Here is a 16,793-nt window from a genome sequence, read left to right as displayed (position 1 = left end):
ACCCGCGCGTCCTACGACAAGGCCGGGCACCCACGGTAACGGAATCAGGGGCAGTTAGGAAAACAGCAGAAGAAGCAAGTTCAAAGTCGAAGCGAAAAACCACCGAGCGTTGCCTCCGTTTCCTGTCCCGGGGGTTGCGGGCGGCGTCGTGCCCCGGCTGCCAGGCGTCCCCCGGGAGCGGCCCCCCGCCCCCGTCGGCACGCGGGACAGCACGGCTGTGCCCCAGGGCTCGACACGGCGGCCGCGGCCGTGTCCTGTGGACGAATCCCGCTCCTCCCACCCCAGCCTCTGCCATGACCGCGTCCGGCTGACGCGCTGTCCCCTGTGCCAAGGGCAGAGAGGAGGCCGTGCAGCCGGGCCCACTGTCCTGCACCCCGGCCCCGAAGCACGAACCAGTGACCTCCTGCGGCCCGAGGGGTTTATTGTGTTTTGACTTATGCAGAAGACACCGACCCCCGATGCCCTAGTTGTCCACCAGAGCTGCTCTCCAGAGGTTGTTCTGGAAAATACTAAAAGCCCCGTATTTAGGGCAGTGAGGTTATCCCATACGGTAGCCCAAGGACGGACTCGCGTCATCGTACGTGTCCATGTCCAAGCGCAGCCACTGAACAAGGAGCGCGAGCCCTGCTGCACACGGAGGACGCCGGGGCCGCCGTGCATCCACACAGGCTCGCCCACCGTGCCGCCACCTGCCGCGGGACGCACGGCGCAGGGCTGCGGGAAGCGCTCACCAATTTCTCTCAGCTTTGCTATGAACCTACAACTGCTCTTTCAAAAATAAGCCTTTATTCAAAAAAAAAAAAATCCAACCAGACATCGTGCTACGTGAACAAGGCCGGACACAGAAGGACTCCCCTCGTGGAAGCACACAGACAGGGCGTCCGCAGCAGGGCCACGCAGTCCGCACTCCGCTGCGTGGCAGGGGGCTTCCTCTGGAGCGGCGGAAACTTCTGGAACCAGGTAGAGGCGGTGACGGCACGACCCTGGAGAGTACTAACACCTCAACCGTACGCTTCCGGCGCTGGGTTTTTTGTTACGTGAATTTCACGCTCAATATGTTTTTCTTAAAAATTAAAAGAAAAAAAAAGTGGGGACGCCTGGGTGGCTCAGGGGTTGAGCATCCGCCTTCGGCCCAGGGCGTGACCCCGGGGTGCCAGGATCAAGTCCCGCATCCCTGCATGGAGCCTGCTTCTCCCTCTGCCGTGTCTCTGCCTCTCTCTCTCTCTCTCAGTCTCATGAATAAATAAATAAAATCTTTAATAAAAAAGCAAGTCCCACGTTGACTTTAGAGCAGCTCCCGAGTGTCCTCAAAGCCAATCTAAGGCAGGTCCCCTGGGGCTGCAGAAAGTCCCCGTTGCACAGGCTGCGTCCGCCCACAACTACACACCAGGACGGGGACAGGGGGCAAAGGTGCAGGGACGTCGGGTGGGTGGGGGCGAGGCAGCCCCGAGCTCCGCCGCCCGCCCGCCTGCAGCACGCCCGGTGTCCTCTCCGGTCCTTGCAGTCCACGCCCTCAGGGTTGGAGGGCCCGGTGGTGGCCTCCTCCAGGAAGCCCTCTCTGCCTTCCCCAGCTCCTGGCCTGCACCTGTTTCCATCCGCGCCCCACCCCCACACCATGGGTCTCACACGCCACATCTTGAGCCTCTCAGGCTGGGTTTGCATTCAGACTCCCCACTCACCAGGCGTGGGCCTGTCACTGCCCCCAGGGCCTCAGTTTGGTCGTCGGGGCACTGAGGGCCACCACACCACCCCCCCTGCAGGGCTGCAGTGGCCACGGTGCCAGCTAACAAATGAGGATTAAATAGACACTATATGTAGGAAGTGCTCAGCACACACGGGAGGTGTTCAGCACACATGGGAGGTGCTCGACATAAGGCCTCACTTATGAATCCTTGGGTATCCCATATTGGTCACCCCATTTTTTAAATGCACCCAAAAGCAAGCAACAACGCTACCTATGCAGAAGGACTGAAGAGGCTAGGCCTGAGGACCGGGGTCCCCTCTGCAGCGGGGAGAGTGCCTGCTGCCCCGGGTGCACGCCCACCCCATGCGCCGTCCTGGGACTGAGAACAGGCGTTTGGCCCCAACTTTAGGCTCAGGGCTGCGGGGAGCCGGGGCCTTCTTGCCTGTCCTCTGCCCCGACTCAGCCACGGACACCGTCACCGTGCGCGCTGTGACCCGTCCTCCCCCTCAAGGCTCCAGGGTCGCGTGATGGACAGACCCCAGACCCACGGAGGCGCACAGCAGGAAGGAGCGTGTCTTTCCAGACAGGGCTCTGCGGGGGGTGGGGGGGGGGCACGGACACGGGGTGATGCTCTGGAAGCAGGATGGGTGAGGGCCGCGGGGCGGCAGAGCACCCCGCACACAGCTGCACCTGCTGTGCCGCCCCGACACCGACGGGCTCCCGTGGGCCACAGGGGTGCCTGGCTACAGAACCCGGGGATGTCAGACCGGAAAGACCCTCATAGAAGCTTCCGGAAGCAGGGAAAGGACGCGAGATCCCCGAAGGTGCCGTACTGAGGAAGGAGCAGCCACGGGAACCCCAGCCTGAGGCCCGGGAAGGCAGGAGGCCCTGGGCCTGGGCCCGCGCCCATCCCTCCGCCCCCACCTGGAAACCCGCGGAGCCCCCAGCGCCCTGGTGGTGGCCTCAGAGCTGCTTCGCGCGACCTCACGAACCTCTGCCCCGGCCGGGATGCCCCTCAGCACACCCTTCAAGCTGCTGCCGCACCGGCGGCCGGCCCCCACCTCCCGGCCCTCGGGACCCGGTGGGGCAGCTCCACACTCCGTCCCCCCCGCAAATGTCAGGTTCCCCTGCTTCATCCGAGTCAGGACGTCATTGTTCCTGCCGCCCACCCCTGGCACCCGGCTGCCAGGAGGACCTGCCAAAACCCAAGGCAGATGCTCCGCTCGCCCACTCGAACCCCCTCCCTGTGTCTCCCCTGCTACAGCTCACAGGGCCTTCGGGACCAGCCCCCACCTGTCGGCATCGCCCCGGGACGTGGGCGGCGTGCAGAAAGCCTTGCAGACGACGGCGTGTGCCCTGAGGACACGTGTGACCCCTCACGGGTCCTGCCTGCCAGACACGTGCCCAGCCTGCGAACGCTCTTCCCCGCCATCATCCTTACCCTGCCCGCCAGGGCCCTGGGTCTGCAGGTGTTGGGGCAGGAGGGCTCCATCCTTATCCCACCCTCCAGGACCCTGGGTCTGCAGGTGTTGGGGGGCGGGAGGGCTCCATCCTTATCCCACCCTCCAGGACCCTGGGTCTGCAGGTGTTGGGGGGCGGGAGGGCTCCATCCTTATCCCACCCTCCAGGGCCTTGGGTCTGCAGGTGTTGGGGGGTGGGAGGGCTCCATCCTTACCCCACCCTCCAGGACCCTGGGTCTGCAGGTGTTGGAGCGGAGGGCTCCATCCTTAGCCCACCCTCCAGGGCCTTGGGTCTGCAGGTGTTGGGGGGGGGAGGGGTGGGCTCCATCCTTATCCCACCCTCCAGGGCCCTGGGTCTGCAGGTGTTGGGCTGGAGGGCTCCACGCAGCAGGACATCCCGACACCCGCCCGTCTCATCAAACCAACGCTTCGGAGGCTCCGTCCCATCTCCTGATCCCTCCCCGGGGCCTGCACCCACCACTCCCACCGTCTTCCTCTGGGAGTGGGACGATGTTACACGCGGCCCATCCACGCGGTCACGTGGCCTCTGTCCTTCCGTGCCACCGCACCGACTTCACGAGCCGGCAGAGTCGTCCATCCGCAGATGGCAGAAAGAGAAAACGTACCACGTGCAACGGGGCACTGTTCCGCCGCCACAAAAGGAAGGACGTCTTGCCACTTGCGACCACAGGGATCGTCTCTTCTGCTCACGGCATCTCCTCCCCCACCTGCCCGAGCTCCTAATCACCCTTCAACACCCGAATCCGAGGCCTGCCACCTGCAGGGAACCCCCCTGACGTCCCGGAGGCCCCCCCGCCAGCCCCGCCACTTCCAGAGGCTGCACCTGCTCCAGGTAACCCCCTGGGGAATGAGGCCACGTGTCCGAGGTGGCACATCTGTGACAGCCCCCGGGGGTGCCAGTCCTCCAGGTCCCCAGGCCCCGCTCTGGGCCCCCAACCGACCACTTGGTCGTTCCTTCAGTATTCCGGGACATTCTCTCACGACGACGTCCCTCCTGGCACCGAGCAGGTGCGCCGTGAGTTACCAGAACCGACCCGGAGCCCAGGTCCAAGCCCGTGGGGCCGAGCTGCACAGGGCAGAGGACGTATGTCCCCAGCAGAGAGCGGCGGCATCACGTCTCTGCTCTCGGAGACGAGACCCTCCACGCCCCGGGGCCCACCTGACGGCGACGATGTGCACGGGCTGCGAACGCTGCGCCGGGGGGGGCCTCGGGGCCGCGGGCGGCGGCTGGCTGCGGGCGTGCTGGCCGTTCTGGAGGAGCGGCACCGTCTCCGACTGCATGCTGCAGGCCGGGTACAGACTCTCCAGGGACGCGTTCACATCGTTCACCAGGGCTTCCAGATCTACGTCATCCTCTGGGCGTTAGAGGCAGAAGCGAGAAAACAAAACAGAACAGAACTTTAGGAGCAGTGAGGGGTCACAGCCACACGGCGCCCCACAGTCAGGATCCAAAACCACAACCGGTCAGAGCACTCGGCGAAGGCAGAGGAGCAGGGCCAGGGTGCGCCCGCGGGGAACCGCCTGCACCGCGCGTATCGGCGTCCGTGGGCGTCATGGAGGCAGCTCGGCCGCGTGGGCACCGGCGGGACCCTCGGCCTCGCTCACGTGGCCCCGAGTGCACGCGCCGCAGCACAGGCCGACGTCGGGCCCTCACCGGGCCAATCGGGCTCCACCCTTCCCCGAGACTCCAGACGTGACGGAGAGAGCCGAGGAGCGCCCGACGCGGGCAGCGGCCTGGCCAGGGATCCTGGAGGCCCACGGGTGCTGCTGCCGAGGCACCCACCTGCTGCCCACCCGGTGCCCCCTGCCCCCTGCCCCCCGAGCCCGGGGAGCCTGCTCTCCACGGGAGAAGGCCCGACGCAGGTGCAGAGGAGCACGGGGAAGGCCCCACGGAGGAGAGAAAGTGGGACAGGTCGTGCCCAGACTCCGATGTGACCTACTGTCAGCTTGGCCCCGAGCATTTGGGCAAGTGTGATTCTAGCTGCTTCTGTGAAAATACTGGTTTTAGAAGATTTATTTATTTTGAGACAGAGAAGGAGAGAGTGAGTGTGAGTGAGCCCGCAGTGGGGAGCGCAGGGAGAGTCAGAGGCTGAGACCCTGCGATCACCACCCGACCCGAAGCACTCGGACGGTGCACCGACTGCACCCCCGGGCCCCGCTGGGAGGCCGTCTCCAGGTGAGGGTGACAGTTACATCAGGAGACGCGGGGCGCCCGGGGGCTCAGGGGTCGGCGTCTGCCTTGGGCTCAGGGCGTGACCCCAGGGTCCTGGGATCGAGTCCCACGTCGGGCTCCCTGCATGGAGCCTGCTTCTCCCTCTGCCTGTGTCTCTGCCTCTCTCTCTGTCTGTCATGAGTAAATAAATAAAAGCTTTAAAAAAAATTTTAAAAAAAGAATCTAAGATATTAGGACATTCGGGGAACTCAGGGGTCGAGCACCTGCCTGCGGCCCATGGTGTGACCCCAGGGTCCCGGGATCGAGTCCCGCATCGGGCTCCCTGCATGGAGCCTGCTTCTCCCTCTGCCTGTGTCTCTGCCTCTCTTATGAATAAATAAATAAAATGTCTAAAAAATAAATAAAGAAAAATAAAAAAGAATCTAAAAATATCCTACTTTGGGAAAAAAGAAATTCCTACTCTGGGGCAGCCGTTGAAATTTCTGTAGCTCAGTCAGTGTTTCATCCGTGTAGATGACAGTCGCTTGGGGTTCCCTGATGTTTCCTAAAGTCTGTTCAACCATGGAATCTTCCAGGCACGGGTCTTATGAAACCAGCTCCGAGGAAGACTCTTCTCCATCACCATCTTGTAAATCCACACGACACTGTGGTATTTCAGAAGCCACTAAAGTGCGACTGAGGCGATGCTCCTCGGTTCCTGCAAAACCCCTTGGGATGGCTCACGTCCTGCATGTTGCATGGTTGGTGGCGGGTCGGCCCCAAGGCTTCCCCGTGCGCGTGGGGGACTCCACGGACCTGCGTGCGTCCCCACCCACCCCGAAGGCCCTTCTGCAGACAAGAACCGTCCCCATCCCCGGGGCACGAGCAGGGCAGATGCTTCTAGGCACGAGTGTTAAGATGAGGGGGGGTCCACCCAGCGCAGGTCTGATGCCCAAATCCCTTCCACAGGACGGCGGCCTGGGAAAGCTCACGGAGGGGAAGCGGAGACGACTGCGCGGACACCACTCCCTTCGCGCGGATTCGGGAGGCTGGATGGCGGCACAGGTGGAAGCCCAGCCACGCGGTTGTAAATCAAGTTATTAATAGTTATTTTGCTTCCTCAGATGACCCGGCCCTGACCTGGATGCTGACTTTTGTCCCAGATGTTAGGGTGGCCATCTGATCCCAGACTCACATGTGCCTCTGGCCTCCCCGCTATGAGCAAGTGGAGGCGGCTTCGCTTCTAAAATAGATGCAAACGCAGCGAAGCCCACTCGCGACCGGCTCCCGGCGACTCGGGGCGGATGTCCTCCCGGGAGGACCGCGGGCGCAGAGGGGAGCCTGAGCTGGGGTGAGGCTGGCGCCCGCCCCCTGCACCCCCCTCCCTGCCCCTGCCGGCCCGGGCACCGCGTCCACCGCGTCCACGGCTCTCCAGCAGGCGAGGGAAGAGCAGAACCGCGTCGCCAAGTGTCAGGCCCCTTCCAGAAAGGCCGCCTGCCCCACGCCCCCGCGTCTGTACGGCCCGTTGCTCGAGCCCGGGAGCACCTGTCACCTGCGCCTTCCAGCTCCATACGGGTCGCTCACCCGCGGCCTTCCCTAAGATGCTAAAACCCCAGGAACAGATGATGGAGTAACAGCAGGGAAAAGAAAAAAAAAAAATCGATGACACTGGTGAGGTTGGGACAGAACAGGAAATAAATACGTTGGCCTTGTTTCAGGGTCCTGGCCCGCAGCTCCTGAGATCCTTCCAACATCCTAAACCCTAAGAGCAACGGGAGCATTTTTTTGTTCTAATATTTGCTCTTTTTTCGTTCCTGAAATAGCTCCAGCGCTTTCATGAAGGTGAAAGGATCATCTTTTGTAAGAACATAGAACATTCTGTTATTCATTACAAGCCCCTTTCTTTCTTTCTTCCTTTTTTTTTTCTTTTTAATAAGACTTTATTTGACAGAGCGAGAGCAGGAATGCAAGAGTGAGCGGGAGGGGGGGCAGAGGGCGAAGCAGGCTCCCCGCTGACACGGGGCTGGATCCCAGGATCCCAGGCCTCGGGATCATGACCTGAGCCGGGCAGACGCTGCACCAACTGAGCCCCCCGGGGGCCCACAGGCCCCTTTCAACCGCAGCTGGATTTACATTAATCAGGTGCTTTTGGGGAATAGCCATGGGAGGGGGGCCGGTTGCCAGGGCAACCAGCGGGGGGGGGGGGGGTGCTGCAGGTTTGGAAGGGTCAGCTCACTCCCTGACCCTGACATCGGGGCGGGGGGGACGGGGCCGGGGGCTGAGAGGATCACCGACGAGTCACCCCATCCTGCCGAGTCACCCCATCCTGCCGTGCAGTGAAGCATCCAGAGAAAGAACATTGGCCCCTGGGCTCCGGGGAGCGCAGGTGTGCGAAGGGCCGAGCCCCGCGTGGAAGCCCCACACGCCTCGCCTTCCTCGCCGCTCGCTCCATGGCACGTGGCCCCCGACGGTCCCGGAGCCGCACCCTTCACGACAAAGCAGCCTTCCAAGTGGTCGGCAGTTCACCCGCGTTCCCAGGCTGCCCCGTAAACGACCGAAGCAGTGGGACTGCGCCGTGGGACACACGCGCCTGGCGTCACGCACCACTGGGCGTGGGAAAGACCCCGGTCTGGAGGTCGGAGGTGCGGAGCCCGCGCGGGGAGGACAGCCAGCGCCTTCCTTACAGCCCAACAGGCCGGGCCCCGCGCGGAGGCCAGAGCTCTCCCGCGGGAGCCTCTGTGGTCGGGGCCTGACCGCCGGCCTGCACCCACGGCCCGCGCTTGGCCAGGGCTGCTGCTGTCCGCCTCTGAGCGATCCCAGCCCGTGCAGACGTACGGACACAGGTTTCTGCACACCGGCTGGTCTGCTCTCACAGATCCCGCCACAGGGGCTGAGTTCTGGGGCCGTACGGCTGGGCTCACGCCGCAGAATGAGCCAAGGAGGCATCACCCTGGAGCTGGCGCGGCCGCGACTCCTGCTCGTGCCAGAGACGGCCGGAAAGCTGAGACGCCGAGCCCCTGACCGCAGGCCAGACACAGCGCAACCTGCGGCTCCTGCCACCTACGGAATCAGACCCAACAAAGCTTCAGTTCAGGGCTTCCTACAGGCAGGATCCGAGGCAGGAAACACCCGAGAGCGACCCGCCCGCGTGTGCCCGTAGACGCGCAGCTCCGGCCTTCCCACAACCAAGAGAAACTCGGTTTTCCAACCTTCGTGGGAAACGGCACCCCCGCCTCCTCCCACCTCCCCCAGACAATCGCAACTACGGACACTGGCAGGGTCTGTTAATGGAGAAAATCAATATCAAAGCAGCTGATTATTTCAATGACCCGAGAGATGCCCCAAGAGATGCGCGTGCGGCGTTGCGTTGCGACCACCTCCGTGCACTTGGAAAGGGGCCCTGCCCACGCCTTTTGGAGCTGCGGGGCCGAGGTCAGCACTTAGCAGGTCTACACAGACTCCGGAGCCGCTCCCCTCATGCCAAGCCCCATCCCAGGCCCCATCCCAGGCCCCATCCCAGGCCCGAGGCACGTCCCCCCCAGGCACCTGGGCTAACCGCGATGGGGAAAAAAGTCAGTGTTTCAGGAAAGAGCTGCTGAAATCCTAAATCCTGCCTGGAACAACAGGGGATTCCCACAATCCCTTAACCCCGACACCGGGACCAGGCTGCGCCGGATGCCTCGCACAGGTGTGAGCCCGTCCTGAGTGCACACGGCCCAGAGCCCTCCAGACACCTGGGTGCAGGCAGCTGCTCCACGTGGGCTCCCCCCACCCCACCCTTGCAAGCAAACCTAGGAAGTACCTTACGCACTTGCCTTTGCAGCCCAAGGCTCCCCCTGATCCCCCACCCCCTGCTCCCCTGCATCCTCTGATCCCCCCCCACCCCATCCCCCTGCCCTCCCTTGCTCCCCCTCACCCCCTGCTCCCCTGTTCTCCACAGCCCCTGCTCCCCACTCCCCCACTCCCCCACCCCCTGCATCCCCTGCTCCCCCCACCTCATCCCTCTGCCCACCCTTGCTCCCCCCACCCCATCCCCCTGCCTGCCCTCCCTTGCTCCCCCTCACCTCCTGCCCCCGTTCCCCCCCTCACCCCTTGCTCCTTCACATCCCCCACACCCCCCACCCCCACCCCCTGCACCCCCGACCCCACAGGTGGAGCACAGCCCTCCACCCCCAGGCAACATGCAGTCAGGGGCAACTGGGTGCCTGGACTTCCCGGGCAGCCGGCTCCCAGGGCTGGAGCCCAGCCTGCTGGTCCTTACTATCCCACGGAAGCTGAGGAGCTCCGAAGGGCCCCAGAGATGAAGAGGTGCCGGCCTCGCGCCTCCCGGCCAGGCCACAGCAGGGGTAATTGAGCGCGCCTGCCGCCGGGTGACGGGGTGGCCTGGGCAGGCTGACATCTGAGCCGTGTGTCCACATGCCCGGTAGTGGCTCTCACCCCCCCCCCCGTGACAGCGACTGTCGCGCGCTTACCCTGCGCCCCCGCACTTGGCATCACTGGCGACTGATCCTCAGTGATGGCAGGTGCGATGACGCCCATCTAGCGGTGACACAAACGATCCGAGGCTCAAAATGGGGTCAAGGTCCCACAGCAGCCGGTGAACAAGCCCCGGTGAGAGCGCCCGTGTCCCTTCCTTCAGAGGGTCAAAGTGCTCCTTTTGACAGGGGCGCCCTTGGCCATGCCCGCCTGCCGGGATGCTCAGCTGTCTGGCCGCCCTCCCGCCGCCGGCGCGTCCGCTCACACGCGGCCGCCTCCACGACCCGCCGAAGCCGCGGAGTGGACGGCACTCCTGGGGGCCGATGGCCTCCCGTGGGGACAGAGGCCTAGCTCAGGAGAGGAGTCAAGGGTCACTGCAGGAGAGAAACAGGCCACCTGAGAAGGGGGTCAGGACCAGCCAGGAGGCAAAACAAGAGTTGGAAAACCTCCAGGCCACGGAGACCCTGGGGCTGGCTTCTCGGGTGACTCACAGGTCACCCCAGGAAGACTGGCTCGGGCAGGCCCAGGGCCAGGCTGCTCATTACCTAGGTTGCACTAAACACGGCCCCCACTTCTGACAAACGTCACGTTTTGGCACAAACACGCATGCTTGTCCGCCGATCCTGGGGCCTGGGCGACAGGGAGGTGTCCCGACCCGCCGGCGTTCGTGCCGTGATAGCGTGCACCTTACGACGGCGCGTGCAAAGCTCAGCCACAAGTGGACAGGCCCCCATGGCAATGAGCTGAGCCAGGACCCTCGCGCTGTGCCCACAGCTCGTCCCGCGTCTCTCAGAGCAGCTGGTGGCCTGGGCCAGGAGGGCCCGGGGTGGGCGGGGGGGGGGCCTGCGGGACCACGTCTCCCCCCTGACAAATCCCTCCTCTTACCGCCGGGGCCTCGGGGCGGCCCAGAGCACTGCAAATACCCAGAGGGAAGGGGACAGCACGACGCCCAGGGCAGCCCTCCGGACCCGGTGCAGGTGTCCCAGTGGCCAGACGACACCTCCTCTACCACTAAGCAAACAAGCACCAAAAAGTTAAGATAATGATTAATCGCTATTGCTGGACTTTGATTCCGGCGAGATCTGCTTGTTTAATCTACGCTTCAGAGAGCTGTCAAGTGGTTCTATTCCTGGGCCCCGCCCCGCCCAAAACAGGGGAAGCCACTCATTTCGCCCCGTGACTCCGCCGTTCAGTGAAATTCAAGAACTGGGACCCGACGTGCGGTGAAGGCCGCCGGCAAGCCGGTCACCCTCCCTCCTGTCCCGGACCGCGGCCTGCAGGCTGGCGCGAGGAAGCGGGTCTGTCCAGACCGTGCTGCTCCGCACGTGGGGCACGTACGACACAGAAGAGCATTCTCCACCCCAGAGAAGGGACGGCCCGGCCCGCACGGGCCGAGGACCCGAGCTGCACATCACAGGAATCGGCACGGACGCAGCGGTGGGGTCTCTACCTGTACGACTAGGACACAGCTCGGGGGCCGCGGGGGAACAGGAACAGACGCACAAAACATCGCTCCAAAATCACAAAATTAATCACATCTCTCTCTTTTCCGAGATTTACCACGTTTCCTCTCCAGACCTGGTCTGGACCCCTGACTCTTCCATTAGGGTCACAAAGCGGGCGGAAGCTGGGCGCAAGGCACTACGTCAACAGCTGGTCATTCTGGAAGGGTCTCCTTTTCCATCAATCCTTTTTTTTTTTTTTTCCATCAATCCTAAAAAAAAAAAAAATACTAGTCCCAAGAACACTAGAATTGAAGAGGAAAAAAAAATCCAGGTCACAGTCCAAAAGTCCATTAGTCGTAGTGGCTAGCACTGCCCTCTTTTTAAAAAGGCAAGTTTTTAAAGGTAAATTAGACACGGGGCCGTCTTTATTATTCCCATTCGGCCTTAGCACTCAGTTTCCGTGAATTTAACTCCGTAAACGTAGAATCTGTTCATTCCACAAATATTTACTGAGCACCAACTGCACAGCTGGCACTGTTCCAGGTGCTGGAAATACAGATGTCGGCAGAACAGACAGGCGTCCCCGCCACCTAGACCTAATGACGTTCCTCCAGCCGACTCTGGAAAGGATGAGCCCCCGGAGACGTCACGCGGCAGCAAGGAAGGGAACTTTTTACTACTTCTGGACAAATGAGTTCTGCTGCCCAGATGCCGAACCTGCTCCGGGGGCAGAGGCAAGGGAGGGAGGGACCAGCAGAGGGGCGCCGGCGCCTCCTGGGAAGGGGCGACCTGCAGCCCACGGGACGGACCCCGGCCGGGACAGAGCACCTTGCAAGGGCGGGGAGGGACGGCGTGGGGTGACAGCAGGTGACCGAGGGCCAACCCCGGCGGCGTCCCAGAGGTCAGACCCGCTCCGAGCGTGGTTCGTGTGCTCACTCTTGGCGGGAGGGGAAGCATTTGAAGACAAGATCTCCGTTTATGGGTGAGACAGTCAACCAGAGGGCCCTGGGCCCTACGAAGAGCCCGATTTCCAAGGCATCGGGTCGGGGAAAAGCATTTCAGGAGAACGTACCAGGCGATTCCAAGAAATGGCAGGTCTCCCAGAACTGAAATGCCCGCGAGAGAGGAGCTGGCCTTCCAGGATGTGGAGGGAAACAGGGTTTCAGCGGAAAGCTGGACACGCCAGCTGGGGCAGGGGGGTCTGGGGGTCCGGACGCCCCCTCATGAGCCCCATGAGTGGGGGCACCGGGGCGGCTGTGGCTTGCACCGCCGCTCCCGAGACCCACGTGGATCCACCCTGAATCGGGTCAGGGAAGGTGCGGTCGTCACGGAGCGCTTGTTATCCTCACGGCAATCATTTCTCAATGGGAAGAAATTAAGTGGTCCCCTCCCATCCACGGCCCAGGAGAAGCGGGGACGCCGGGGCCTGGGCACGAGACCAAGGGGAGGCCCGGGGCGGACTTCCTGTCTCTCTCCGCGTCTATGAAGATGATGACAAACGGCAGCTCCCAGCGGCGAGCACCCACGGGGGCCGCGCCCCGGCTCCCGCTCCGCCCAGGCTCCCCTCCTCTGACCCGCCGCCACGGAGCGGGATTCACAGATTTCAGATGAAGACGTCTCGGCTACCCAGACGTGGGGGGAGGGTCGTCCCCCTCCGAAGCTGCACATGCTGCCTCCTTCTTCCGTCCTAACTTTCTTTCATGCTTTTCTTTCCTCCCCGCTCACTGCACTTGAGCTTCCGGAAGACTGGAACGTCATGTTCTTCCACCTTTGCTTCGCTACCTAACGTCACACCTGGTACCTAGCAGGTGCTCAGTGAGTCCTAAGAAATGGGAGTCAACAGCCTCCACAGAAGGAGCTGTAGAACTTTCTAGAAAGTCAGCGGGACGGAACTCCCCAGCTCCGGTGGCGGCTGGGCCTCCAATCCTCTGGTTCCTTGGAGGAAGGCCCACCGGGCAGGTTACACACAGGCCACCGCATGGATTAATGGCACATTAACTCCCACGAGGGATGACGATGACGTGCGTCCAGGAAGGAGGACCGCACAGGAAGCGTCACCCAGCAGGCCGGAGCTATGCCCACGCGAGCCTCCCGCCCCGTCAGGCCTATCGGGGAATCCCTGAGGTCACGGGGAGGGCAGAAGGATGGAACCCCGTCCCCATCCAGGAAGGGGGCCGACGTCCCCGCTCTTCCCTGCCCACCCGTGCTCGTCCTCGGAGCCCGGCCTCCCAGGGGAAGATGCAGTTGCCTCCATCAGAAACGTCCCCTCGCTCCCGCGGGGCATTGCCCAGGGAGCCCCTGGAACAGGGCGCAGGGCCGGGTGGGAAGCCGGGCTCTGCACTGGGTGAGCCCATTTCCACATGGAAGGTGGAACGCAGGCACGTTTCACATCACGGACTCCCTGCGGACTCCCTGCTCGCATCTCCAAGGAGCAGACACTTCGCCCTGGATGGAGCCTGATTCGCTCTCCCCCTGGACAGGCAGTGCCCTGCGTGCGGCCAAAGAGTGCCTCGGGGAGGCCGAGTGTGCAAGGACACTCGCTGGGTCTGCTCACACAGTCCTCGCACCACCTGCCATCGTGCCCATTCCGCAGATTAGAAACCGAGGCTCGGAGACGTGACCCCCCCCCCCCACCGACGTCACACAGCTGCTGGCGGACCCACAGGTCCTACCCTGCTGAGGCTCAAAGGCCAACGTTCTTTTTAGGATTTTTCCAAAGATCAAAAACCAGAAACGAGATCGCCGGTCTCAAGGAGCCTAGAAATCAACGGGCAAGACAGACACGTACTTGGCAAACTCTGAACCGAAACCGAGGGCGATCGGTTTTCAGGAGGAGGAGGAAAAAAACACGCAAGGGAAGATCCAAAGGGAAGCAACCCACTTAAGGGGCAGCGGGGAACATCCAGGGAGGAGGCCGCGGCTGGGGGCTAGCGCCCATCACCTGCGGCACGAGGAGGACCCCAGGGTGTCTGAGGAATGGAACGGGGTGCCCAGAGCATTTTCAGGATATGAAGCAGCCAGCAGCCCCTCGGAGAACGCGCGGCAGCCTCAGTGGGTGGGGAACGCCGACCGGTGTCACGGAGGGTTGGCCGTGGGCCGCGAGGCAGGGAGACCCGCCTGCTGTGACGCACGCTCTGGCCGGCTCTGTGTCCGCAGCTGGGGTTCGCGACACCGAGCCCCCGAATGGGAAGCGCCCCCCCCCCCCCCCCGCCAAGAGCGCACTTTGCCCAGACACTTGAGGAGGTCACAAGCCCGCTGGGACTATTTTTTAACCTGTTTAATTAAAACCCATGCACAGAGATGGAGGGGCCGTCCCGCTGTGTCCGTGCACCCACCCCCGGGCAGGCTCAGGGCCGGTACGAAAGTCCCTCTTGGCCAGCACCCAAGGCAGGATCAGCGGGTGTGGACCCCGGGTGCGCCCTGCGGGAGGCGGCGGACGGCGTGGGAACCACCAGGTGCCCAACTCCCTGACCCGCTCCGACGTCAGCGGGTCGGAGGATCCCGGGGAGCATCCGCCGGACGCGTGTGTCCCCCCACCCGCAGGTAAGAACCAGGAGTCCGGAGAACCTGCTCCGAGGGGGGAGTAAGTCACGGCGGGGCTCCCGACCCCAGCCACGTCCTCAAACGTGACCCCTGTACGCTAGTTGAGTGGCTTCTTAAAATAAAAAAATAAATAAAAACAACTCATTCCAAAAAAAAATTCACCTGGAAGGGCTGGTTCATAGGTTTGTTCGAACGAAACAAGTTAATTCAGGTAAAGCGTAATGTGATGGGGCGAAGTATACTGGACTTGGGGAGAGTGTATCCTGGGTCTCCACCGAGGGGAGACCGACGGACGCTCTCTCATCACTGATCTGTATTTTTTAATTTTTTTAAGAGATTTTATTTATTTATTCATGAGAGACACAGAGAGAGAGGCAGAGACCCAGGCAGAGGGAGACATGCAGGGAGCATGTCCCTCCCTCCATGCAGGGAGCCCGATGCGGGACTCGATCCCGGGACCCCGGGGTCACGCCCTGGGCTGAAGGCGGCGCTAAACCGCTGAGCCCCCGGGCTGCCCTCATCACTGATCTTTATAACTAATTACATCCCAGTTGTACCCACCGTTCCCAGAAAGGGCTTTATTAGATCTTTGGACGCAAAGGCCCACGTGTTCCGCGGCCGATACGTTAAAGCCCCTCTGCTCACTGCCAGGTGCCCTGGGCCTGGCGTGGCCGAGACAGGCAGCAGGCACCTGTCAGGTGAGCGTAAGACACAGGAAAAGGAAGGTGCAGGCGGCAGCAGCCAACGTAGGGGCAGATCACCAGGACTCGTGGGGACGAAGCCTCTGCTGGGCGGCGAGTGTCCTCTGACAACGGAAACACGACACATTAACAGGGTCCAGGGATCTGCCCAGATGACCCCGGCAAGCGTGGCAAGGCAGGAGCTGAGACCCGGGGGCCTCGGGGGGTGACAAGGGGTGCTCCGGTGCCAAGCGGGAAAGGGGAAGGGGAGGCCCTGCAGCTCGCCCGACGCCGGGAGACGCGGAGCAAGCAGGTGCCTCGGTGGCTTTTTGTTCTTCCTCACGCAGACGGAGCCTCCAAGCGCGGAGCGTGGAGCAAGTGTGTGGCCAGGAGAGGGCGGCGGCTCGGGGGCTCCCTATTTGGCTGCTTCTGCGGACAAGGAAAATTCAATCCCTACCTCTCGAATCTCATTCCGACCCACTGAAAACTGAGGAGTCAGAAGGACGGGAGGGCAGGAGCGGGCCGTGGAGGGTGGAGGCTCGTCCAGAGGCAGAGCAGCGTGGGGCCAGCTCGGCTTTGCCACTCCTCCGGGGGGATCTGGGCGGCCCTCTGACCCCGGGCCTCAGGGTCCTCCCCTGTAAATATGGGGTAACTACAGGGCCCACCGCGCAGCACGGTCGGGTGGGTTCTCTGGCTCACAGGTTAAGAACCTGTGTATGTAACAGGGAGGTCACCTAAACAGGTAAGAAACAGGAGGGGGCCCGAGTGGCTCGGTGGTTGAGCATCTGCCTTCGGCTCAGGGCGCGACCCTGGGGTCCCGGGATCGAGTCCCGCATCAGTGTCCCTGCATGGAGCCTGCTTCTCCCTCTGCCTGTGTCTCTGCCTCTCTCTGTGTGTCTCTCATGAATAAAAAAAAAAAAAAAAAAAAAAAAAAAAAACAGGTAAGAAACAGAGGACAGCTGTAAGCGCCGGCCTGCCTTTCTGAAGGTCCGTAATACCGTCATCTGAACGGATATCGCAGAAGCAGCATTAATCACGGGGGCAAACGCAACAACCAGACGTGGCCTCAATGCATTTCATAGTCCAAGGGGCCAGCACACGTCGCTCTGTGGGAGAACGATCACCGATGGCTTTCCTCCCCCCGCTTTTTGGCATCTCAGCCCTAAAGAAAGGTTGTCTAGGCATGGCCAGAGGGGGAAAGAAATCAAAATGATTTTTTTTAAAATTTTTTTAAATTTATTTATTCATGATAGACATAGAGAAAGAGAGAGAGGCAGAGACCCAGGCAGAGGGAGAAGCAGGCTCCACGCAGGGAGCCCGACGCAGGACTCG

General features: G+C 62.3%; 1 protein-coding gene across 7 annotated transcripts in view; it reads right to left on the bottom strand.

The window, feature by feature from the left end:
* Positions 1-16,793, bottom strand: part of GRB10 (growth factor receptor bound protein 10) — a 153,506-nt gene that overhangs the window by 51,534 nt on the left and 85,179 nt on the right. For 6 of the 7 annotated variants that reach the window (XM_072760100.1, XM_072760104.1, XM_072760102.1 and 3 more), the window contains one exon: positions 4,325-4,520. In XM_072760100.1, the coding sequence (XP_072616201.1) occupies positions 4,325-4,520 (196 nt within the window). Of the gene's footprint in view, positions 1-4,324; positions 4,521-10,678; positions 10,791-16,793 lie in introns of those variants that run through there. The other variant, XM_072760106.1, reaches the window with a different exon arrangement.

The sequence above is a fragment of the Vulpes vulpes genome, chromosome 5, assembly GCF_048418805.1.
Source record: "Vulpes vulpes isolate BD-2025 chromosome 5, VulVul3, whole genome shotgun sequence".
NCBI classification, from domain to species: Eukaryota; Metazoa; Chordata; class Mammalia; order Carnivora; family Canidae; genus Vulpes; species Vulpes vulpes.
Note: the sequence above shows the minus strand (reverse complement) of the source record. Positions and strands in the feature narration are given on the sequence as shown.